General features: G+C 55.8%; 6 protein-coding genes across 6 annotated transcripts; 3 read left to right on the forward strand and 3 right to left on the reverse strand.

The window, feature by feature from the left end:
- Nucleotides 1-829: 829 nt before the first annotated feature.
- SPSK_05880 (uncharacterized protein) lies at nt 830-4,069 on the reverse strand (the record flags this gene model as incomplete). Its single annotated transcript, XM_016732589.1, has 2 exons — nt 830-3,469; nt 3,833-4,069. 2 exons carry the CDS (start codon nt 4,067-4,069, stop codon nt 830-832), a joined length of 2,877 nt encoding a protein of 958 aa, XP_016592227.1.
- Nucleotides 4,070-5,727: 1,658 nt separating this feature from the next.
- On the reverse strand, nt 5,728-7,386 carry SPSK_06190 (uncharacterized protein; the record flags this gene model as incomplete). The annotated part of the gene is made up of 1 exon (XM_016732897.1): nt 5,728-7,386. One exon carries the CDS (start codon nt 7,384-7,386, stop codon nt 5,728-5,730), a length of 1,659 nt encoding a protein of 552 aa, XP_016592228.1.
- Nucleotides 7,387-7,968: 582 nt separating this feature from the next.
- Nucleotides 7,969-8,819, forward strand: SPSK_06535 (uncharacterized protein; the record flags this gene model as incomplete). The annotated part of the gene is made up of 2 exons (XM_016733239.1): nt 7,969-8,140; nt 8,350-8,819. The coding sequence occupies 2 exons, from the start codon at nt 7,969-7,971 to the stop codon at nt 8,817-8,819; spliced, it is 642 nt and encodes a 213-aa protein (XP_016592229.1).
- A 1,661-nt stretch (nt 8,820-10,480) lies between these two features.
- SPSK_05861 (uncharacterized protein) lies at nt 10,481-13,930 on the forward strand (the record flags this gene model as incomplete). Its single annotated transcript, XM_016732570.1, has 1 exon — nt 10,481-13,930. The coding sequence occupies one exon, from the start codon at nt 10,481-10,483 to the stop codon at nt 13,928-13,930; it is 3,450 nt and encodes a 1,149-aa protein (XP_016592230.1).
- Nucleotides 13,931-15,652: 1,722 nt separating this feature from the next.
- SPSK_06582 (uncharacterized protein) lies at nt 15,653-16,405 on the forward strand (the record flags this gene model as incomplete). Its single annotated transcript, XM_016733284.1, has 2 exons — nt 15,653-16,235; nt 16,281-16,405. The coding sequence occupies 2 exons, from the start codon at nt 15,653-15,655 to the stop codon at nt 16,403-16,405; spliced, it is 708 nt and encodes a 235-aa protein (XP_016592231.1).
- A 3,668-nt stretch (nt 16,406-20,073) lies between these two features.
- On the reverse strand, nt 20,074-22,653 carry SPSK_05950 (uncharacterized protein; the record flags this gene model as incomplete). The annotated part of the gene is made up of 4 exons (XM_016732658.1): nt 20,074-20,871; nt 20,991-21,105; nt 21,260-21,493; nt 21,653-22,653. 4 exons carry the CDS (start codon nt 22,651-22,653, stop codon nt 20,074-20,076), a joined length of 2,148 nt encoding a protein of 715 aa, XP_016592232.1.
- Between the last annotated feature and the right edge of the window lie 517 nt (nt 22,654-23,170).

Genomic DNA, 23,170 nt, shown 5'->3' on the forward strand with positions numbered 1-23,170 from the left:
GATGGAATGAAGAAGCTGAAGACAGACAAGCAAATATCGATCCAGGCTGCGTCACGTTCTCTTATACATATACCATGAGAAAAAAAAAAGAGACACAATCTAGAGGTACTTGCCATCCGTGACTGATGAAAATGCACGGAGCAAGTTCGTTTCATGTTTCTAGCTTCATGTTGTCCCCAACGCCTCTCTTGTTGAATTTCATAATGGTATTTGGAAGTATCTGGTGAGATGTCACACGACCATAGCACTGTGAAGAGCTTCATGTCGGTGTTGTAGACCAAGTCTGTGATAACTCACTTTTGGTGCGGATGTGTAGTCCCGTTTTGAAACAATCAGACATTTCCGCCCTTGTTGAGGCCAAACAAGACTTTCGCGGGAAGTTTTGCGGGCATTGCCGAAAATAGTACACAATAGGAGACGTAGTTGGATCGAGTGATAGTAGTTATGTTGTTTCAATCAGATATGGTACAACTATGTATGCAAACACGGACCAGCAGAATGGCGGAAGACTGTAAAATACAAAGCGTAAATAAGCCAGAAAAAGAAATACAACTCCCCAGGTGATGCACCGAAGATACAAATGTTTGTAGGAAAAGTAGTGGGTATATCCAATGCAAATTGAGTTTCTGACACGATGCATATGATGTGTCGACAAAGGAAAAAAAAATAATATGAAGGAAGGATCAACGGGAAATTCGACAAAAGAAAGTGGAAAATTGGAATGTCTGTGCTCCTCCAACTATTGCAGCCCGGAAACTAACGCCGATAAAGAGTAGATGATGAAATCAAACAAAAAAAAAAAAAAAAAAAAAGAAAAGATGCGACCAGGCTATGTCCCAAGCAGACCTTCCCGCAGGGCCTCTTCATCGACCACATCCGCGTGCACATTGCTGGGCACGCCACGGCGCTGGTGGGATGCCCAGTATTCAAAGAAGCCCGGGATGGCGCCTGGCTGGTTGATGCCGGGCGAGCGCAGCACACTGAGATCGTGCATGGCCTTGGTGGCGGCGCTCTTTGCGTTGACTGTGCTCTTGGCGCTGGAAAGGCCTCTGCTGCTGTTCCTTCCGGGAACGTCCACTGCCACCGCGATGGGCGTCGCGGATCTCGTAGCGTCCGACGCACTCGTGTCTGACACAATCGATTCTGCCTGTGACGCACCGGGCGTGGGCTCGGACACTGTCGGGGCGATTGCCATCGCCGTCGTCGTGGTGGCCATCGCCGGCGTGGCTACGGCAGCGGTCGCAACCGTGGGCGTGGCCGCTTGGGTGGGGGGTGCCGCTGCAGATGCCGCCGCCGTCGTGGTTGTGCCACCGCCACCCCAGGGCCGCCAGCCGACATACTTGCCCAGTTTACGAGCGCCAGAGAGGGTGGCGGCCGCTTGGGATACGGTCGACAACGAGGCGCTGGCAGACGTGGTGGCTGCCGTCACCGGGCTGGACACAACGCGAGACGTGCGGGCGGCCGGAACGCCGAGAGAAAGATTGCCTCGTAGCATGTTGTTGCTCTTCAGCGTATCTGGGCTGGCGCGGGTGATCACAGGACGGGCCGTGATGGAGCTGAGCCCCGTGTCGGCCATGGCCGTGCCCAGCGGGCGCAGAGTGAGCTGGCTCGGGCGTGTCTTGAGGGTGTGGATATCGAGGCCGCCCTGCAAGGAGATGATGGACTCGTGGGACACGGCACGATGCAGTGGCCGGTGATGCCGGCTGGGAAGCGCAAAGTGGACGTCTTCGTCTTCGCCGGATTCTACCACGTCATCGTCGTTTGGGAACGACAGAGGCTGGGTCGGCTTCGGCGTCGTCGCTTCTGCTTCCGACAGGGCCGATTCGTCGGCAGTGCCAGTTGCGTTCGATGCAAAGTCGGGCACGTCGTCGATACTGTGACCTGCGTCCGACTGCGCTTCGTCATGCACTGCGGCAGCCACGTCATGGTCCTCAGCAGAAACAGCGTATTCGTCGTCTTCCATGATCGGTTCAGGTAGCTGAGGTAGCGGTTGCGCTGGCTGATCCGATGGAGCCGGAGACGAGAAAGAGAGCGGTTGAGGGAATCCGCACGCGATCTGGTTCTCGTCAAGGTTGGGCATGCGACTAGATGAGCGCCAAGTCGGAGACAGTGGATCCACACTTGTTGTCGGAGACACGGGCATCGATGCATCCGACAGTAGCGAGCGGTCGAATACAGATTGGCGTGGGTCAATACGCGGCGAGCTGGGTACCGAAGACATACTAAAGTCGGACGGCTGGTCGGAGAACATGGACCACCGATTGGATGGGCCGGACATGGCCGTCGAAATCGAATCTCTACTGAGGTGGTGGGAGTGGCGCGTCGGTGGGCTCGAGCCTGGTGTGGCAGACAAGGCGTCCTGCTGGTATGGCAGAGACGGCCGGTAGAGGGGGGTGGAAGGCGTAGACAAGGTAGCTGGCGGCGGCGTGAAGACGGTCGGGGTCAGGCCAGTGCGCTTCTTCTTGGGTTTCTTCATGTCCATCTTCTTGCTGTTGACGTGGTAGTGGTGATGGTGAATGTGGAATTCCTGCGACAATGATGGCTGATGGTGCCCCGGCTGTGGCGTGGACGGCGTGGATATCGTGATGGACGCGTCAATGGCTTCTAGTGCGTCGTTGGGGTCGCGAGGATCGTGCCGGCCCCTGTCGCCCGCGTCGTACGGCTCTGGACTTTGGGGCAGATGATCCGTCTCCAGCTCGGCACGCAATGTGGATGCGGCGCTCGCATCGTGCTCCACCAGTGGCTGGTGGAACATGAGCTGGTCGCGCAGTGCTTGGATCTCGTCGTTGGACGTCATGAGCATGTCGCGCAGCTCGGCCATACCGAGCTGAAGATTCGCATTGTCCTGCAGCAGGTCGCGCACAAAGTGGGAAACGACGGCACTGCCGGCATTGTTGCTCTTGGCATCGTGCAGCGATTTCGTCGCTGCGGCACCCTTGAGGCGACCGGCAGCCGTATTCAGCTCCTTTTCGACAGCACGTTGGCGTTCCATGCGGCCCATGACCTCCTTGTGGCGTGCCTGTTCTTCACGAGACTCTTTTTCCATCATGTCGAGCTGATACTGCAGGTCAGCGATGCCCCGTTCGGCGCGCTTCCAGCGCTGGACGGCGGACCGGGCCTCGGACTCGGACGTGATGAGGTTGTTCTGGAGCGTGGCCTGCTCAGCCTCGAGGACGGCCAAGTGGCGTTCCATGTCCTCCGCTCGCTCGGCGGCGCCCTCCAGGCGGCGGATGATTTGCTGGGACGACTGCAGCGAGGCCTCGAGCATCTTGATGTGGGTGTCCGAGTCCGATGCCGTCGTGTTCAGGGTCTCGAGCTGGTCGAGCAGGGCCCGGTTCTCTTGAATCTTCTTTGCATTTTCGGCCTCGAGCTCCTTTTTGTCCATCTCAAGCTGACCAATGCGTTTGACCAACTCGGCACGGTCGCGTTCGGCATCGGCCATGTACGCTTCGTGCCGTTCGAGGAGCGACTGTCGTATGTTAGCAGCTGGTTATGCGCAGTGCATGATTGGGGGATGTATTGGAGAATACAGAAAATGCAAATGTGCAGGCCAAAAATGAATGTGAAACCAGGGAAAGGAAGGAAGAGAGGAGAGAAGGATAAAGGTAGGGTCGCGTTCGAGATCGGGTCATGTTTCCAGCTACCGGGTAGCGAGGGACAAACATGGCATCGCTTGGGCACGAGGGCAGAAGACACATGGAAGGAATGGCGATGGAGACACTTAACTCCACGGGCAAACAAGATGTGTAAAATAACATGAGGTAAAATGCGCGAAGAGGTGCGAAGAAGCGCGAGGAAGAGAGGCGTGGGGGGAAATATGAGAAGCCCTTACCTGACCGAGTTTGGCGGCTGTACGGACGTCATTCTCGACGCTCTCCAGCACCGTGCAGTTGTGCTGCAAATAGACGCAGCCAACCTGTCCGCAGCAGCACTGCAACGCACTGTCGGGGGCGCCTTGTTGGGTGGTAGGAGGAAGTGGTGTTGAAGTCCCGGACCGAGACACAGGGCCAGAGCCGGCAGCCGTGCTCTCAGGGTCTCGCCGCGGGTGCGGGCTCGTCATGTCTGCCATAGCTGCCAGAAGACGGGCTGGAATGCAGTTTGGAAATTTGGGCTCCGCATACTGGGGCAGCCAATCGAGAAGGACGGACGCAATGAATCGGGGGACGACGAAAATGTAGATAAAGATTGGCGAGCGCTCTGGAATGTGAAAAGATTGGACGGGGACGGGCTTGCGCTCGACGAGAGACGCGAAGGCTCAAACTAACATCCTTTTCGTGCGGCGTATGTAGAATAGGCACAGGGGACAACCGTGGTGCGTTAGGGCGGCCGAAAAGAAAGACGAAAAAGTAGAAGGTGGGTGACAAGAAGGCGAAAAAGACGAGAATGAAGACGAAAGGCGTCAGTTCGCGATCGTGACAAGAAGCACCCGCGATGACCAGCACATGGTGTGTTTTGTCTGTCCGAGAAGCGTCTGATCAGGAAAGCTCCTGTGTCGGCAGCTGTAGGAGATCGAGGAGGAGAAGAGCGTAAATCGGCTTGGTGTTGTTGTTTATGTCGAGGTTGTCGAGAAAAAAACGTTGCCGAGTCTGGGTCGGAGAGCAAGATCGCACGGGTAATGCCGTCTGCCGGTTGCGACCCGCCGGATGCCGCTTCGAAAACGAGTGAGATGTAACGAAAGATTTGGCAACGATGTTGCGGATAAAAATGATTGCGAGGGTGTCGTTGTCTTATGTTTGAGGGAAAAAAGGACTGGAAAAGCGTCGCGACGTTGGAGGGGTGGGAGGGAAGGTGGGCAGGCAGCACAGGGGAGTATCGCGACAGTACGAAGTAGGAAGGCGAGGCCCGGATCGCGGCTCTCTGCAAGGCAATCGAAGACACGCGGGAATGGCGCCCAGACGCAATGGGAGATTGATGGGTACTAGTACTGGAATGGTACTGTCTGGGCGCAGCTGGCCGTGGAGATACCTGCAGGTACAAAATGGAAATCAGTAATTAAAGACCTTGCAATGCGCGCTAGAACGTTTCCAGGGTAGCGTGAAGAATAAAGGCCGCTCACTCGCTAAAAGTGCGCTGAGTGTTAACCTGTTTGCAGTGTTAGTCCAGCATGGTGGGTTCTGTTTTTCCATGTCTTGGCCTGGCTGAAGAACTGTCCGCGTCGAGTTCCACGGCACGCGTCAGGCACTTTGAGCCCCGCTCAGGTTCCTCATCCACTCACCGGGAGACTGGTTGGCTGTGGGCGCACAACGACTGGAGGCCGACATAGTTGGCCAAAACAACACACACCCTCCACCAGCCACCGGCTTTTTTCTGTTGTCAAAAGTAGAAGAGGGTGTGAAGGCAGACGACGCGTTCGAGATGCACGGAGCAAAACTGTTGGCTGTAAAGACATGAATGCACGCTTTTGTTGACGAGTGATGTGGCACGCAGTTTGGTTTCGTTTGTGTATTGAGCGAAGTCGTTGCACTTCTTAATGAACGGTCGACGAAGGGAAAGCTAGCTGCAGAACTCGGCGAGCTTTGAGGTTGTATAGACGTTGACTTTTGGCGGGGAGACTGGTGACAGTGCTAGCCAGAACGTCATATCTTACGTCCATCTGTCACTAGGAAAAATAATCACACAGGCGTGTTCTCGTCCTATAAGCAGAGCCATACAAAACACAAGCAAATCATGGCACGATAAGGTCATTCACAAAGAAATACAATTCAACTAGTATCGCCCCCCACATGTTCACGGGGGACCCAAGGTCAGCACATCCACACCGGCCACCAGCTGGCTCTTGGTGGGCATCTTGCCGACATTCATCAGCTCGGCACTCTGTACCATGACGGGGTCCTTGCCCATCGTAGCCACGGCGACGATGGTCTCGCCCTTGGTGTAAAACGCGGCCCACGAGCCGGAGTCGAAGCTGCCCTGCAGCACAATCTCGTCGAACCCGGACGCGGCCGTGTTGCCACAGTAGCGCAGCTGCGCCGACAGCGCCGACCAGAAGACGGGCGTGAAAAAGGAACCCGGTCCCCTGTTGCTGCCGGACAGCGTCGGGTCGACAATGTGCTCGGCGGCGATGCGGCCGGCCTTCTGGGCGACGTTCCAGTGCTCGATGCGGACCGGCTTGCCCTCGCCGCCGGGGCCGTGGTAAGGGAACGTGGCAATGTCGCCGAGGGCGTAGACGTCCTGGAGGCCGGCCACCGAAAATGTCTCGTCCGTCTTGAGGGAACCGTCCGACTCGAGGCGGACCGCACTGTTGTCGCGGAGGTATTCGGTGGCCGGGGCGACGCCGATGCCCAAAATCACCAGGTCGGCCTCGAGCTTGGTGCCGTCCTTGAGGAACACGGCCCCGACCTTGGTCGCGTCGGCGGCCGACGGCTCGGCCTTGTCGACGGATGCCGACAGGTAAAACTTGACGCCGTTCTTCTCGAGCCCCTTCTGGGCGGCGGCGCCGACCTCGAGGCCCAGCACGCGCTCCAGCGGCACCTTTTCCATGCCAATCACCGTCACGTCGTGGTTCTTGGCCGTGGCGTTGGCCACCTCCATGCCGATAAACGACGAGCCGACAATGACGACCTTCTTCTTGGCGCCGTCGCCGGCGCCCAGCACGCCCGTAATCTTCTGGACGTCGTGCACGTTGCGCAGCGTGAAAATGTTGCCGAGGTCCTTGAAACCGGGCAGGGGCAGCCGGCGCGCCGTGCCGCCCGTCGACAGGACCAGCTTGCTATACGGCAGGGCGGCACCGCCCTTGGTCTGCACCGTTTTGGCCGCGAAGTCGATGCTCGTGACCTCGTCCTGCACAATGGACACGCCGCCCGTCTCGAACCAGGCCGCGTCGCGCAGCTGCAGCTTGGCCGGGTCGGCGATGAGCGCCTTGGAGAGCTTGGGGCGGTCAATGGGCAGGTAGCCCTCGTTCGTGACGACCGTGATGCTGCCGCCAAAGCCCTTTTCGCGGAGGGCCTCCACGGTGCCAATGGCGCCCGAGCCGCCGCCCACGACCACGACCTTATTGGCGTCCTCCTTGGCGACGGTGGCCTTGAACTTGGGCTTGCGGCGGCCGGCCTTGATGGTCTCCTTGTCGCCCGTAATGTAGACGGCGCCGTCGCGCTCCGCGACCTTGAAGGTCGGCAGGTAGTCGAGGGCGGGGGCGTCTTCCACATCGCCCGTCTTGGCATTGAAGCAGGCGCCGTGCCACGGGCAGGTGATGCGGCCGTTGGCCGTCAGGACGCCCTTGATGAGGGGGGCGCCGTAGTGCGTGCATTTGGGCCCAATGGCCTGGATGGTGCCGGCGGCGTTGACGAGCAGGACCTTGGCGTCGTCAATGCCTTCGACCTCGACCTCTTTCTTCTCGCCTACCTTGAGGGCCAGCGACGAGACGTCTTTCAGCTTGAATTCGGCCATTGTGCGTGCTGTCGTGGATATGGGGGAAATGGGCGGGCGTCGCAGCAGGAGAGGTTGTAGTAGCAAGGATCGTGCAGCCAATGGCGGTGCTCGTGTTCGTCGTGGCAATTGAGCAGCAAAAATACGATGGAGGACCGTCAAGTTCGATGCTCTTTGGAAATACGGGGCGGCACAAGTCATGAAGGAGGAAACAAGGACAGAAGTCGTGCCGGCCGGGAAGTAAAGCGTAAAAGGAGAGGGAGAGGAGGGGCCCAGGGGGACCTGAACACAGAGAGACGGAAACGGCACACGTACCGTAGATTGGCGTCTATTCTGGAGGCGGGGTGTGTCACGGAATGGTGTGCGAATTGCTTCAGATGGATGAAGAGTGGGGAGGAGAAGTACGAGGGAAGAAGGGGGAGGACAGGTAAAGAAATATGCAAGATTTATCAGCGGATACTATCCTATGTCATGTATCGTACTTGGCAAGGGCGATCGATCAGTAGACGAAACTGACGAAGCCGGCGAAAACGTCATCTGCGGACGGCCGGACACAGGCGGCCGAACGCAGCTTCATCGCGTTTCGACGTACGAAAAGAAGTAATGTATCATTACGGGCACGCTCACTGGCTGGCCGATTTGGGCTTTGTGGTAGCCGAAGCAGACAAAGCAGCGTATCTCGCCCGGCAGACGTATGACGACATGAGTGCGGGCGCTGTCGAGATGCGGGGGAAAGCTGCTGTTAAGGTGGTTCGAGTTGGTGATGATAACGGCCGTAGGCGGGGCAGGGTAGCCAATTATAGTGCATTGATTACAGGTGTGTTATGGAGCTACTAGCTGGAATGCAAGCACACCACAACCGCCGCAGATGCTGTCTGATTGTGAACGGTAATTACAAGTTTACGCTAGAAACCGCACGGCGCTTGTATACGCTAAAATCCAAACACCCCTGAAAGACGGTTTTGATGCGTAATTACTCCCCAGGTCATTCTCCTCACCAGAACCCCAGGAATTGGTCGCAGCCTTGTCGACCTTGCTTCCCGGCTCCCATCACGCTGCCCGAAGATGTGCCACGTGGCAAGAATGCCATTCTCACCCAGTCTGGCTTCGTCACGCGGGATGGCGATGACCAACCAGCCAGCCGACTCGCTTTGCCATTTCCTGCGGTTCGAGAGGAGTGCATCCGCCAGCACGGCGCCCGTTCCAAAAACCCCAACCTCAACCGGCCGCCTCCAGTGAGGTTTCCACCGCTCGACCTCTTTGTCAAGTTCGGTTGCCTTGTGCCGAAGGCAGAGGCTCAATGCCTGCTCCTCGTACAGAAATACCTACCCACGGTGCCTGTCCCCGAAGTCTACGGCTGGCAATATGACGACAGTCAGTGCTTTATATATGTGGAGTTGCTTGAAGGAGAGGCACTAGAGGATTGCTGGGACGATCTCTCCGAGGATGACTAGGGTCAAATTTGCCAGCAGCTGCGTGGACTTGTTGACACCTGGAGGCGGCTCCCACGGACGCTATTCGCCAGTCGACCGTTAATTTGTTTGCTGTTTGTTATTGTCACACCCACTCAAGTCAAGCCGATATGGTATTCTAACTGGGCTGCGAGCCGCAGGTAATGTCGCCGGCGGGTCTTTGCTTGACTGGATATTCGTCAATTCCTGCGCCTTAAAGGAGGGACTGTTACGTCCTGGGCGCTACTTCAACGTCCAGTAGCAGGTGCTTTTGCGGCTTGATGCTGGTCGTCTGCGTCACACCTTTTGAGAAAACAAGTGCACAAAACATCACCAGGCGTTTCCAGCCGAGATGTGTATAGGCGACTAGAAGTGTGATGAAGTGAGTCCTGTATGCTCGTGATCCAACGACCTTCCTTTACATGAGACCGGTCGGTTGAAGCCAAGTCCAAGCAACCAAGCCGGGTCGTCAACCGAAGAGTGGGAACGCGCCAACAAGCGGCCGCGACAGTCCAAAAGTCACACGGTGTATGCTTAGCCTGGCATCTGTCGAGGCTATGACCGCTGGCAGTACATGCTCCCTAAGGGCCGTATACGTTGTCTTGGTACTGAGGTCCATGTCACCAGAGGTTGATAGTATTGGTAAGCTGCGTGTAAATATTAGTGTAAACGGGGCGCACCACACAGGAACGTAGGCAAGAATAATGCAAAGGGGAATACGAACTACATCGACAGCATGGTCTACGCTCCTGTCTGGTGGCTTTCGATTTGTCATATTTTAATGACGCGGAAGACGACTACAGAGCAGCTTTCATATTATGCTCTTGTCCAGAGACGCCCGTGATAGCTGGTGGCAGTAACGAAAAGCTGGAGCTGGCTGACATTTGATCGTAGTGCATTGATCTCCTTGGACGTGAGGCTCAGAGGACCCAATCGCGACAGTCAAAGGTATTGGGCAATGGAAATCGTGTCAAATATGTAGAACACCACAGCTTCCCCCACCACGAGAATACCTACATGTATGTGACCACACGCTCACTTCCATGCCCTACAAGGCAGTCTTACGGAGTGCTTGGCGTAAATTGTGGGGACGTATTTGGCGCTTTCTTTGCTTGGCCGTCCGTCGTCCGCGGTCGGCCGAACATGGGCCACACGCTGGCTGCTGAATAATCTAGAGAGGTCGATGTAGTAGCAGAGGGCCCGCTGCGCCTTCCTACTTCGTAGGCATACCGACCGCCTTCCTGAAATTTTTGTTTCCGAGAAACGCAGTTGAAAAAAAGGAGAGGAGAGGAAAGAGCTGGAAATCGTACTGGACGACAGAGTGATTTTGCACCGGCAGCATTCCAGAGTCAATCAACAAAAAACAGTTGCAGAAAACAAACGACAACTACACGAAATACAAACAAAGCAAGTCGACAAACACGGCGGGCGTGTTACAGGGACATCGCACTGTTTTAAGCGCCTACAGCTACCAGTCTCACTGCGGAAAAAGCCCATTCGTCCGCCGAAGCGCAAACGGCGGATGAAATTTCAGGCACCGCAACTTCTACAGTCATCCGCCGTCGGCTCGCTGAGCGACTGAAGTCGTGTCCCGCGGAAAGCTGACACCACCGAACATTGGCGAATAAAGATTCCCATCGCAGGTTGCGCTTTCACCCAGGACCATGTCGCTCTCAGGTATGGGCCTGACGCAGGCGCAGGTCCTAGACGCCCGGCGCCGCAAAGTGCGGAAAGGAACCCACAGCTGCTGGGAGTGCCGGCGCCGCAAGATCCGCTGCCAGTTCTCGTCGCCGGATGATGCTGTCTGCATCGGTTGCCGGGCGCGTGGGTCCGCCTGCCGCAGCCAAGAGTTTTCCGACGAAACGCCGTCGCCGCCACAGCAGGTGCCGGAGAAGAAGGTGGCCCAACGGCTCGACCGACTCGAGACCATGATGGAGCAGCTCATGACACATGTCATGGCGGGTCCTCCTCCTCCACCGCAGCAGACACAACATCAACCAGACCAGCACATGGGACCAGACAAGGGTCCAGCCCATGCCGGCCACGGCCATGCGACCCAGCACACGCAGGACCATCAGAGCCACCACCACCACTCGACAACTGGCAGTCCATCCGTTGCCGATGGCATCGTCCTGACGTTCAATGCCGAAAACGACTGCAATGAGTGCGATGCCAACATTGAGATAGCGTATGAGCAGGTTAGCAAAGTATACAAAGATCCGACTGACATCGTCGCCCATGTTTGCCCTACAGCTGCCGGCAAGCAGGGCTACGGTAGGCTTGACGTCCTTGAGATGTCCACAGCCGAAGACACACCCGTCGCCGCACTTCTCGGCATCCAGGATTCACTCTCCAACAACAACGGCGGTGGTGTCAGCGGCAGCGGATCAAGCCCCAACAACCATGGCACCCCGTCTTCCGCCTCCAATCTCCACACTCGCGCTACTGCTGCAGCCGTCTCAGCCGTGCTCGGCACCTCGACAGATGCGATTTTGGCTGGATCGGGCCTCAGCCCTGGCTCGATGGATGTCACCGGCAACTCTCCGAACGGTGGTCAGGGAAGTGCAGCAAGCAGCTCCAGCCAGGATGTACGTGGATCGGCAAACAGCTCGGGTTCAGCCACCTCCGACACTGGAGGTACAAGAGGCACAGCAGCTACAAAGGTCTCGACAGCACCCTCCGCATCTATGCTCTCTACACGGTCGGACGACCCGGTCAGCGAGGAGTGGCGCCGTCACCGGCACCTCAGCAGGATGTTGGTTTCGCTTTTCCCGTCACAGGAAGACATGAACACGATTGCGGCTTACTCCCCGAAGCATTTTTTGTCTCTCTTCCACTCAAAGCACGACATTGCATCCGGCCGCTGCGAACCGGCATCGAAACTGCGCGAGATCCCGCCCATGAGCCTGCACCCAACGGCCATCGCGCGGCGGCTTCTTCAATTGACCCTGTGCATGCAACGCATGGCCCCGTGCTTTGCACAGCAAGGCAAGCTGCAGATGAAAGAGCCCTTGACCTCGGTCATCAATCGCATAGCCGGCGTCGTCGCCCACACTGTCACCTCCAACGATGAACTCATCGGGTCCGTCGAGGGTCTCGAGTGCCTCGTTCTGCTCGGCGAGCAGCAGTCCAATACCGGTCAGCTGCGCAAGGCCTGGCTGAGCTACCGCCGCGCCATGAGTCTGGCCCAGCTCATGGGCTTGGACCGCGGCAATACGCGCGCGCTGAAATCCTGTGACCCGACGTCTGACGCGCGTCAGCGACCCACCCCGGCCGCCATGTGGTACCGCATCAATGCGTGCGACCGCTACGTCTCGCTTCTGCTGGGCTTGCGGGCAGGTTGCCAGGATGACGACGTTTATACGCCATCCCAGCAGACCGGCGAGAAAAACTCTGTGGAGGAAGACATGGACACGCCTGTCGAGAAGCTCGAAAAGGCGCACATGATCGTGGCCGGCCGCATCATTGAACGGAACCACAGCAAGATCTCCCTCGAGAAGTCGTATGATGTGACCCAAGCCATCGACGCCGAGCTCCAGGCGGCAGCCTCGCGCAACCTCGGTCCTACCTGGTGGGAGGTGCCCTCCTATGACCCCGGCTCCCGGCCCGACTTTATCGCCAACGAGATGTCGCGCGCTGTCCTGCAAATCCACCACCACTGCATTCTTATTTTGCTTCATCTGCCATACATGCTGCGCGGCGAACACCCGGCAGCCACCGCCGCCAAGATGATGGCGGCCTCCAGCTCGGCTGCCACGAGCATGTGTGAGGGCCACGGAATGGGCAACACGCCTTCCAATGTGGGCAATACCCCCAATGACGTGGGCATCTCCCCACAACGCAACGAGGTGTTGGACGAGAGCCGCAGCTGCGTCGGTGGCCTGGCCTATAGCAAGGCCACCTGCCTGCAGTCCAGCCGCGCCGTCCTCAAGCGCTTCGTCACCTTCCGCCAGCTCGTCAACACGGCCTTTTCCTGCCGACAAGTCGACTACGCCTCCCTGATCGCCGCCATGACGCTTGTCATTGGTTACCTCGGACCCCGTCCCACCCTCGACTCCGACCCCAACGTCTTGGATGCCTTTGACACCCAACTTCGTCTGGACCGGGCTCTGGTCGAGCAGGTGCGCGAGTCCATGGAGCGCCTCGGCAAAGCCAACAACGACAAGCTGTCACGGGAGTCGGCTGCGACGATTCAGCAGTTGATGCCCATTCTCGACTTGGTAGCCAAAAAGTCGGAGTCGGAAGTTGCCGCCGCAGATGCAGATGCAGGTGCCGCTGGCAGCAGCAACGGCCACGCCCTGCCATCACAACACCTGCAAAACAACTTTGACGCCTCGACATCGCCCACGATAAAGGAGAACAACAACTATGGCCAAGACGGCAATGTGCGGAACAACACGGCCGGTTCACATAGCGGTGACGCCGGTGTCGGTGCCGGCGCTGCCGCCGGGGCGGGCTTAACTGGAACACCAGGGGCAGGGACGTCGTCCGTCCGTCTCAACGTTCCTTACTTTGGTACGGTCAACATCCACACCAACGTTACCACGAACACGTCATCCATGTCACCGTTCTACCCACAGCCGCCACAGACCCCATACCAGCAGCAACAAGAGCAATTGCAGCTCCACCACGACTTGTCTGAGCAGCCTCAAACGACCAGTGCCTCGCTTGGTGTTGCCTCCGCCTCGACATTCAGCCCCGACGCCATCACGGTGCCCATCTCGTACGATCTCCTCTCTTCACCAAGCGCTGGCCATCCTGTGCTCGACTGGGGTAGCCATCTACCGAGTCAGGAACAGCCACATCAGCAACAGCAACAGCAGCAGCAGCAGCAGCAGCAAACGAGCCAACAAGGCTCAGTCGACCTCAACGATATGCTCGTTGACTTTGACCCCATGCCAATGAGCGACGACGGCGACACTGCCACCAGTGCTCCCAATGGTGAGGGAGGTGGTGTGCCGACCAGTAGCGACGGCCTCTATGGATTTGGCGGCGTGGCGGCCTTTCCCGACATGACCGGTTCAAGTGACGACTGGGTCATGCAGGGCGTCGACACGACGTACTGGTCGTTGCTGAATGGCGGCGGCGGGTCATTTGGCGGACAGATGGGGTGAGTCGAGAAGGAAACGAACTCAAGGAAAATTTGCCACAAGGGACGCTGGAATAGAGGCTCGTGTAGGGTTCTATATCAAGGGGTTACAGCTGGTCGTTACCTTCTCCGGGTGTTTTGTCTAGGTAGGGAGCGCGTGTTCCTATATACTGGGCTTCCCGCAGTGTTCCTCGGCGGTCTCAGCTGAGATTGTCATGAGGTTAGCGTGTCTACCAAATGCGAATCACACGAAAGACCGTCCGCGTTTACTGTTCCTACTGGAGCAGTTTTGCAGAGAAGAAACCCTTTTGAAGGCTTACGATTACTATGACCGAGATGAACGACAAGCTCGAACAAAACACAGGGCCGTAGAAAGATTGCGATGCCGTGACATCTCCTTAGCCAGACTACCAAAGAGTCGTCGCATTCCTGCCACAAGAGAGGTCGCGGGTAGCGCAAGAAATTACTGTGAAGTTTTGCAACCGAGGGCGTCCCCTGCAATCGCCGGCCGCAATGTCAATAGTCTAGACTCGCCTTGAGCCACCACACTACGGGCCGGGTCACCGGTCGGCCTATATTCGGCCGGTAATTCAGTCCTCCAGAGTTTGCAGCCATCCTGGGGGCTTCCCCACGGTTTTGGCACATTATATTATTATGTAATCCGGGGTCACCTCTGCCGCCTTTGTGGACTTCGTAAAGGAGGCCCGATTTTTATATATATGGCAGAGGTGGGGGCCCCTAGGCTGATGCGGCCCGTTTATGGTTACGTTTTACGCTTCTCGGAGTGCTTTTCGGCCCTAGCCACCACCTTGGTTGTCTATTCGAGGTATCGGCTAGTGGTTCGGGATTGAGATTCGGTTCGACGGCATCATTGCTACTGTACCTGTTTAGGTGTTCGTCCCAGGAGGCCAGTATATCGTTATATTAACGTAGTGGTCAGCCTTGGCGTTTCGGTCAAGGTCGGTCGTAATGGCCCAGTATATTGTTCGAAATTCGGCTCGGCCATTCTCTCGGAAGAGAAGAGCGATCTGTTGCGGGTTGAGGCATAGGTCTAACTGAGCCAAGCCCATCTCTAAGAAGAGTGACGGGACGGGTGTGTATACCCCAGGTACGGCACGAAATAAACCGCGAGCGAACGCTCCATTCTAACCAACCGGACCAGGTAGAATAGCCGTTAAATGTAGCCAAGGCCGACCACATTCATTACCATTTTCATATGAAATCACTTACTAGTAGCTTTTCAGATCGTCTGCAATGCGCCGTTAAGTTAGCTCATTTACATCCTAATTAACCATAACTTAAACAACAACAGTCCAGTTACGGGAACCAAATTGTAAACGTTGTGACTGGTTTGCACATTGTAGCAATTACTTTTCAAACGTATACAACGTAGCTGGTATAATCACAAAGTTGTATAGGTTTATGGTAAGATCTAGGACCTGGACCAGCTGTCTCTTATCGACTACGTGACAGTAAGGGAAAGTACTTATAAATCCGATCACTTCCCTCACAGGTAAAACGTTCACAAGGCCACGCTTCTCTTACAGTGACACAAGACTCCAAGTTCGAAACCGACTGAAACCATGAAGTTGACACTAGCTTTGCTCTTTCCGCTTGCCGCTGCGGTGCCATCCGCTGTACTGCAGCCGCGGCAGTCAACAAATCTGTGCAAAAAATACGACTACTGGTCTGGAAAGTAAGGAGCCAAGAAAATTCGTTATATCCTCCAACCGCGAACGATGCGAGTATGGCTTGGTCAAGCGCTAACGAGGAGCCTGGTAGTGGTTATGAATGCCTCAACAACCTCTGGGGTGACACGGCGGCAACGTCCGGCCAACAGTGCACCTACGTGGATGGCAGTTCCAGCAACAGCGTGTCGTTCCACACGACCTGGACGTGGCAAGGCGCGCCTAACAATGTCAAGAGCTACGCCTACTGTGGCAAAATTGCTCCTAAAGGGAAGCTCATCAGCGCCATCAGCAGCATGCAGACTTCGGTATCATGGACCTACACGACGGAGGATCTACGTGCGAATGTCGCCTACGATATTTTCACGGCCGCAGACCCGAACCACGATCGCAGCAGCGGCGACTATGAGCTTATGATCTGGCTTGCCCGTCTCGGTGGCATTTACCCAATTGGCAAGTCGACTGGGACCGTCACAGTGGCCGGTAAACAATGGGACTTGTGGGTTGGCATGAACGGTCAGATGCAGGTCTACAGCTTCGTTGCCGCAAGCCCCGTCCGTAGCTTCAGTGCCGACGTAAAGCAGTTTTTCAACCATCTCCAGACCAGCCAGAACTACCCGGCAAGCAAGCAGAACCTAATTGGTAAGCCTTCCCTCGATCCTCTAACCTAGAACCATTGAGATACAGTGTATTATGGAGGAAAAACGACGGCTAACAACTCTGGCCTTGAAGTCTTCCAAATTGGCAGCGAAGCCTTCACTGGCGGCCCAGCAACTGTTACTTTCAACAACTGGGCTGTGGATATCAATTAGATAATTTAATAGTGCTAAGGACACAAGAGGCAGATTACTTTTTGAATACTCGTAATCACTCTTTGGCATAGTACTAGTAGTTGAGTCTTCAAATCACGCGTTAGGCTGGTACACTCTTTAGAAACCTGCCAATTATACGTACTGGGAGAAATGTGAGGTGGAGCTGTGAAAGAAAGGAGAGACGATCGGCGCTGCGATAAGGACGGGAAGACATTGCACGGCTTTTAAAGGTGAGCCGATAAAAATACGGGATGAAGGTAAGGTGGAGGCCGCATTTGCTACGGACGTCGTTGCCGTCGTCGTTGTTGTCATCGCTGCCGTCGCCCACGCTGTCGCTACGGTTAGCGGTCTCTGCTCACTCGAGCCGCGCTGTCTGGTGCTTTCAAATCACGGTGGAAGGTTAGGCTCGTGATCGAGGGCTAAGAAAAGAAACTACCGTGCGGGCGAGGAGGAGCTTTCCGAGAGCAGGCGGCCTGCGAAGCGCAACCCAGTCCTACGCCCACAATACCAGCCCCCGCCGCGTCCTGGGGCGCAAGCCTTTAACGCCACCACAAGGAGGCGGGTATTCTCTAGGACAAGGGCTGTCCTCCTTGACGCTAGAACCCCCAGATTAATTGAAGAGCGGCCGCCTGTCAGGGAAGCAGGAAGTTAAACGATTAGCAACGAGACGCATTTGTATCAAAAGAAGACGTAGTTACGAAAAGGCCTACGTAACGTCGGGCAGTCGCAGTTCTAGAGACCGTGTTGGAGCCGGAGTATAGTGCCATTGTCTTCACCTGACTAACAAAAAGGGGGGATGCAGACATAAAAGACATTGTAAGTGAGACAGTTGGTCTCTTGCTAGCATCAGAAGTGAACTGTTCCATGACTTAATAAGAAGTAAATGAAAGGCAAAGACGAGCGACAGGTGGCAGAGATAGCAAAAGAGTGGCTGTCTTTTCATACTAGGGGGCTGTGGGTCACATCTTGTCATGGCCTGTTCAAGTCCGTGGCTTACACTGCGAGTCTGCGGTGATTCAACGGGGTCTATATCAGAAGGTGCGGCCCGCTGTCAGGGCCGTTGCCGGCCGTCGTGCGTTGCCGGCCGTCGTGTGTTGCTAGCCGTCGTGGCTGTTGCCACCTAGCAGGTCCCTCCCCGATAAATCCCTGGTGATAGGCGCCTGGTGGTATGTATGCCTCAGGTGCCTAGGACGATGAACCGGCAGACAGAACCGACAATGTCGACATGATCCAACTCAATTGTCTCAACACGATCCCTGCTTGAGCGGCCTTCACTCTGTCTCAATGCACCGTTCTTATTATGCGCCTTTGTGTGGGTCCCACGTGCACTGGTCTGAACGACTTGGAGAGTCTGAAGGCCATTGGAGTCCAGCTTTTGCCGAGCTTAGCACCACAGTTTGAGTCGATTGCCAGCCACATCTATTGCTCTTTGAAATAGAGTGGCCCCTCATTCCGTGAGGCTACAAGGACAAGTACAAGCCGGAGCTCTGGGTGCCCTAAACAAATACGATCCTCCCGTAGACGCGTTCTAGACCAAACATTGCCGTCGTGGCAGAAACCAGCACCTACCGGCATACACCGGACCACAATCGGCGCTAGACAGCGTGTCCCGCTTTCTCATGGCTGGTAACTGACACGGCCATCACGGGCGTAGACAATGTCGTCTACGGAGTGGCCAATGACGACAATATCGCCCCGTGTTTGCATCGCTTGGCTCGAGGACGGCGGGGGAATCTGCAGAAATATGCCATGGGCGAAGTTGATAAGCTTCGCATTTACGGAGGGTGCAGATGCGTTCGAAATATCCACGCTTGGGGCAATGGCCCTCGCTGCGCTGAAATGAGCAAGGCGATGTGTAAGTTCTCATCGCCCTAAACCAAAAGGGTGGCCCGTGTCGGCCGTTTACACAAATACAACCATGGGTAATGCACGAGCGGCCCAACAAGCAGCAGTAGGACTAAGCAAGGGCATACAGAGGTGCTCATGGATGGCTGCATGTGGTAATAAGATTAGATGCGTATATGAAAAGTGATGATGCCATAGTTTATACCGTTACAGCAATCACGGAATTCATGTTGTGAGGAGATCTTGGCGGATCTCATCAGGTGGGTCTAGAACATCACTGCTTGGGCCACTAGCCCACGGCGGGCGGGTATCTGCGGGGCAGCGAGGACAAGCATGCAGCTAGCGTATTCGGAGTTTGCACAGACACGGCACCAATCGTGTCACGACAATAATGTTGGCACCTGGTAGCAGCGAGCGGAGCTAGTATGGCAATAGTCTTCTCATTTATTGAAATGCAAAATTTAAGCAGGGCCTAGCTATGTCAATTGAAGCAGTGAGGTCTTTATGATTTACGAAATGCGACTTTCATGGACTCTGCAGATGCCTCCACCAGGAAGAGGATGCTCAGACTGCTAAAAGGGGAGAATATGGCGGCCGAGAGTATAGCAGACTCGAAAGCGGTATTTTCATTGGAAAATGCAGTCGGCGCTAGTGTCTCTGATCTTCTGTCCGCCTCTAGGTTGATGTAGGTGGCCTTCAATTCGTTTTTAAAAAGGGGGGAAGAGTGGGCTTACACAGCTATCAATATGTTAACAATAGCGGCTGAGGAAATTGAGCCTAAATATGGCAGCTACATCCTTAGATACAAGTGGTCAAAAGCAATGGCGACAGTATTTCAAGCGGCAACAGATAAGAAGTAGAGCACGAACCAAACAAAGAGAGTGTTAAGGTCCTATGCTATCTAGCGCGGACTGTGGTCCGGTGTATGCCGGTAGGTGTTGTCTTCTGCCACGACGGCGAAGTTCCCGGGAAATTTTTCGAACAAGGAAGGCCATCTTTTGATAAGCGTGACTTCCATCTTTATTTTATTTAATCCCTATTTATGTGTATCACATAATTATTCATGCCGATCTTACTTCCATTTCGCCAAAAAAATGAATGTGCACGCCGTAATACGTCACGCATAGTTTACCTACAGCAGGTATTGAAAGAACACGTTGCAAACGGAAACCCGCAGTCCATTGACACGACAAATTGGAAACGGAGACGGATGCAGTTTGTCGTCATTCCAACTGTTGTGGCTTTTTTAGGCAGCTTTCGAGAGAGCGAGGGAGGTGACACATGAATTTTGTCAGTCTGTTTGTTATGTGATTGGTCGAGAGAGAGGTTGACAAATGTAAAAAAGCGGAGTTCGCCGAGCTTCTGCTGTTAGTGGAACGGAATGCGCAAATTTGTTCACTAATACAGAATACGTTTGCTTCAAAGACGCGCTTTGGTAAGCGGCAGCAACGCACTTACACGACGCCCACATACACATCCAATCGGCTATTGCGTCAGTCCATCTGCCTTACCTGAGCGATTGCGCTAAGCACCTTATTTTGTCCTCCGTTCTGTAGTCTCTTTGTAGAGAGGCTGATGGAATTTGATTGTCAATCAGGCAATTGGATTTGGTGTGGTTGTTCTTGATTAGAAAAGCTGCAAGGCGTGCTCGTCGCGGCAAGAATGGAGCACATATATAGAGACGAGAGGTCCTCGATGGTGACGAGATGTTGTTTGTGTCTGGCCCTCTCATTCTCATAGCTTCAACACTCTTCACGCAATAATAACAATATCCCAGGACTACCAACTACTAGCAACTACTTTCAGCAACTACTTTACATTGACTACATCCTACCACCATGTCGACTCCTTTCGTCCTCATTACCGGCACGACGGGCTTTATCGGCGCCGAGGTGCTCCATGATGCACTCGCCAAGGGCTACCGCGTTCGTGTGACTGTTCGCAAAGAGGAGCAGGTTGCACTCACCAAGGCGCGCCACGCCGACGCCGGCGACCGTCTCGAGGTCCTTGTGGTGCCCGACCTCAGCAAGAAGGCAGCCCTGGCGAAAGCGCTGTCGGGCGGTGTCGACTACATTGTGCACGTGGCGTCCCCTCTGGCCCAGCCCGGTCTGGACTTGCACGAGGGCTACATCAACCCGGCCGTCAACAGCACGGTCGCCCTTCTTGAAGCCGCCACAGAGGCGCAGACAGTGAAGCGCGTCATTATTACCTCGTCGGCGGTCGCCCTGTTGCCGCTCGACTGGGTTTCGCGCCCCGGCTACGAGGCGAAGGAGGGCGTCAACCGGTCGCTGCAGGTCGATGTGGATGCGACCTATCCAGACGACGGTAGCGCCGAATTCACAAAGTACCAAATCTCCAAGATCCTGGCGCACCGCGCGACGCTGGACTACGTGGACGCCGCTGCCAAGAAGGGCGAGAAGATTCCCGAGATTGTCACGATCCACCCGTTCTTTGTCATTGGCCACGACCGCTCGCAACTGCCCACAGACAAGCCGCACGGCGTGAACAACCTCTACCTGGGGGCGCTGCAGTCGCCGGAGCCGCCCGTGCCGAGTGCGCTGGTGGACGTGCGGGATGTGTCGGCCACCCACGTGGCCGCCATTTCGGTGCCCAGCGAGCAGCTGGAGGGCAAGGGCCGGTATACAGTGACGGAGGTGGTGAACCTTGGGCCGCGGGTGACGTGGGAGGAGCTTGCAGCCTATGTCAAGGAAAAGTACCCGTCCTTCCCGCTGAAGCTGACGGGCTCGGGACCGTTCTCGAACCCGAGCACAGCGGACACGACACGGGCGACGCGGGACTTTGGCGTGAAGTTCCACGACCCGCTCGACACCGTGGCCGCCCTCGTCGAGCAAAATCTGGCGTAAGAGAGGGACGGTGGATCATAACAGGAGGGAGAAGGGAGGCCCTGCGGAGATGATGTATTTCGATCGCTACTCATAGAAAATGGCAAGAAAAGAAAATAGAAACGTTAAACAATAGTGGGCACATGTGCGCTCTATGTAAGAGTACGGACCAGCGTCTGGCAGCACTGGAATGCCACGACGGCCCAACACCGACACGCGAACGACCCTGAAGTCATCATCGACTACCGCAGAGCCACGGTTGTGGACCATAAGACGGTTGAACTGCTGACGGAGATGGCCGACGCTGCCGATACGACGGCGGAGGTAGCCAATGGCAAGGCCACCACGCCCGCCCAGGTGACGGAGGTCAACGGGGAGATTTCTTTGGATGGTACGATGCCTGTGTATGACACCACATGTTTATATATATGAATAGACAACGATTTAAATATATGCAAACTAGCCAGAATCTACAACATCTAGTTGGATGCACAACTACTATAGACTGCCCTAATTTTGAACCAATCTTCCCATCTTCGCCCGCTCCCTGCTCGCCTACTTACTCTCAACTCTGGCCAGATCCGCCAGCCCCTGCAGCGCCGCGCTCGCCTCTGCCCAGGCCCTGTCCTCCGGGTACAGCTGGCTCCACAGATAGGCCCACGTCAGACGCTGCACGGTGCCCAGCCGCTCGGGACTGCCGTCCTGCGTCTCTCCCGCGTCCCACCCGCTGATGCCGCCGAACCCGTGCTTGCCGCCCTTGATCGTGAGCGACACCTTGGGCGCTGGCGCCAGCGTGTACGGATCGTTGTGCCAGTCGGCGCCGCGCACCGTCAAGTGCGGACCGCCGTCTTCGTCGCCCCACGCCACGAGGGCGGGCGTCGCCATCGTAGAAAAGTCTGGGTCGTACAGGGGCAGCAGGACCTTGCCGTTGTCCGACAGGTCCGACTGGTTCGTGCCCGCACTGCCGGGGCCGCCAATGATGGCGCCGGCCTTGATGCGCGTGTCCACAGCGTTTGTCACGTGCCCGTCGCGCGGGTCCGTGTTGACGGCGCCCAGGAGCACGCTGGCCGTGATGCCGCCGAGCGAGTGGCCGGCCACGGCGACGCGCGCACGGTCGAGCTGGCCGCGCCGCAGAAAGGGCACGCCGTCCTCAATCTCGTCGAGACGGTCCAGCAGGGTCGACATGTCCTGGACGCGCGACTCGAGAAACAGCTCGCGGATGGAGTCGCCGTTCAACTCCAGGCCGAGCGCCCTGGAGCTGAGGTGTGTCGGCTGAAGCACCACGAAGCCGTGGCCGGCATAAAACTCGACAAGCGGCGCGTAGCCTTGCTGCGACGACAGCCAATCGCTGCGGCCGTGGCCGTGAGACAGAAGGAGGATGGGGAGCTCTTTGCCATTGCTGTTCTTCTCCACAGAAGCCGGCGCAGTGACACGGAGTTGCAGGTCGACACGGCGGTTAGTTGTCTTGAGAACGAGAGGGCTGTAGACCACAATCGGCTCTGCATCCGGCACCGGGATCGTGGCGGCTGCGCCAATGCCTGCGTGCTGTGTGAAGAGCATGACTCAAAAGTGAAGAGTGAGGAATCAATGAAAAGGCAACGAAAAAGGTAATAATGATGAGTGTATTAAATCAAATCTGGAAAATTATTTGTATCGTCGACCTGTCTCGGTTTATATACTTCTATACGGTGGACGTCCAAAATCGGGGATAAAAGTCGACCGATTCCGCTCCGGAGATAATTTGCGATTCACTCTACGAGCACCGTGTCTCGCACCTCTTACACAATAAATGCGTCGTAATTACGCTCTAACAAGTCTGACTACTCAAGACATGGAAACGACGTCTATTACCTTGTTAGACGTACGTCTGCGAAGAAATGGAGTGAAGACCGGGATAGCTTGAAAAAAAAAAAAAATCTAATAATTATTCCGATATGCTGTGTCATTAGTCTATCGTTTCACCTCTTGCCTCTTTTCTTGCATTTTACAGATTTGAAGCATGGTCAGGTGCTTTTTTCGTCACAATCATCATCATATTCATCTTCGCCATGTCCGTTTTCACCGCACTTGACCGAAA

Source organism: Sporothrix schenckii (assembly GCF_000961545.1).
Source record: "Sporothrix schenckii 1099-18 chromosome Unknown Cont38, whole genome shotgun sequence".
NCBI classification, from domain to species: Eukaryota; Fungi; Ascomycota; class Sordariomycetes; order Ophiostomatales; family Ophiostomataceae; genus Sporothrix; species Sporothrix schenckii.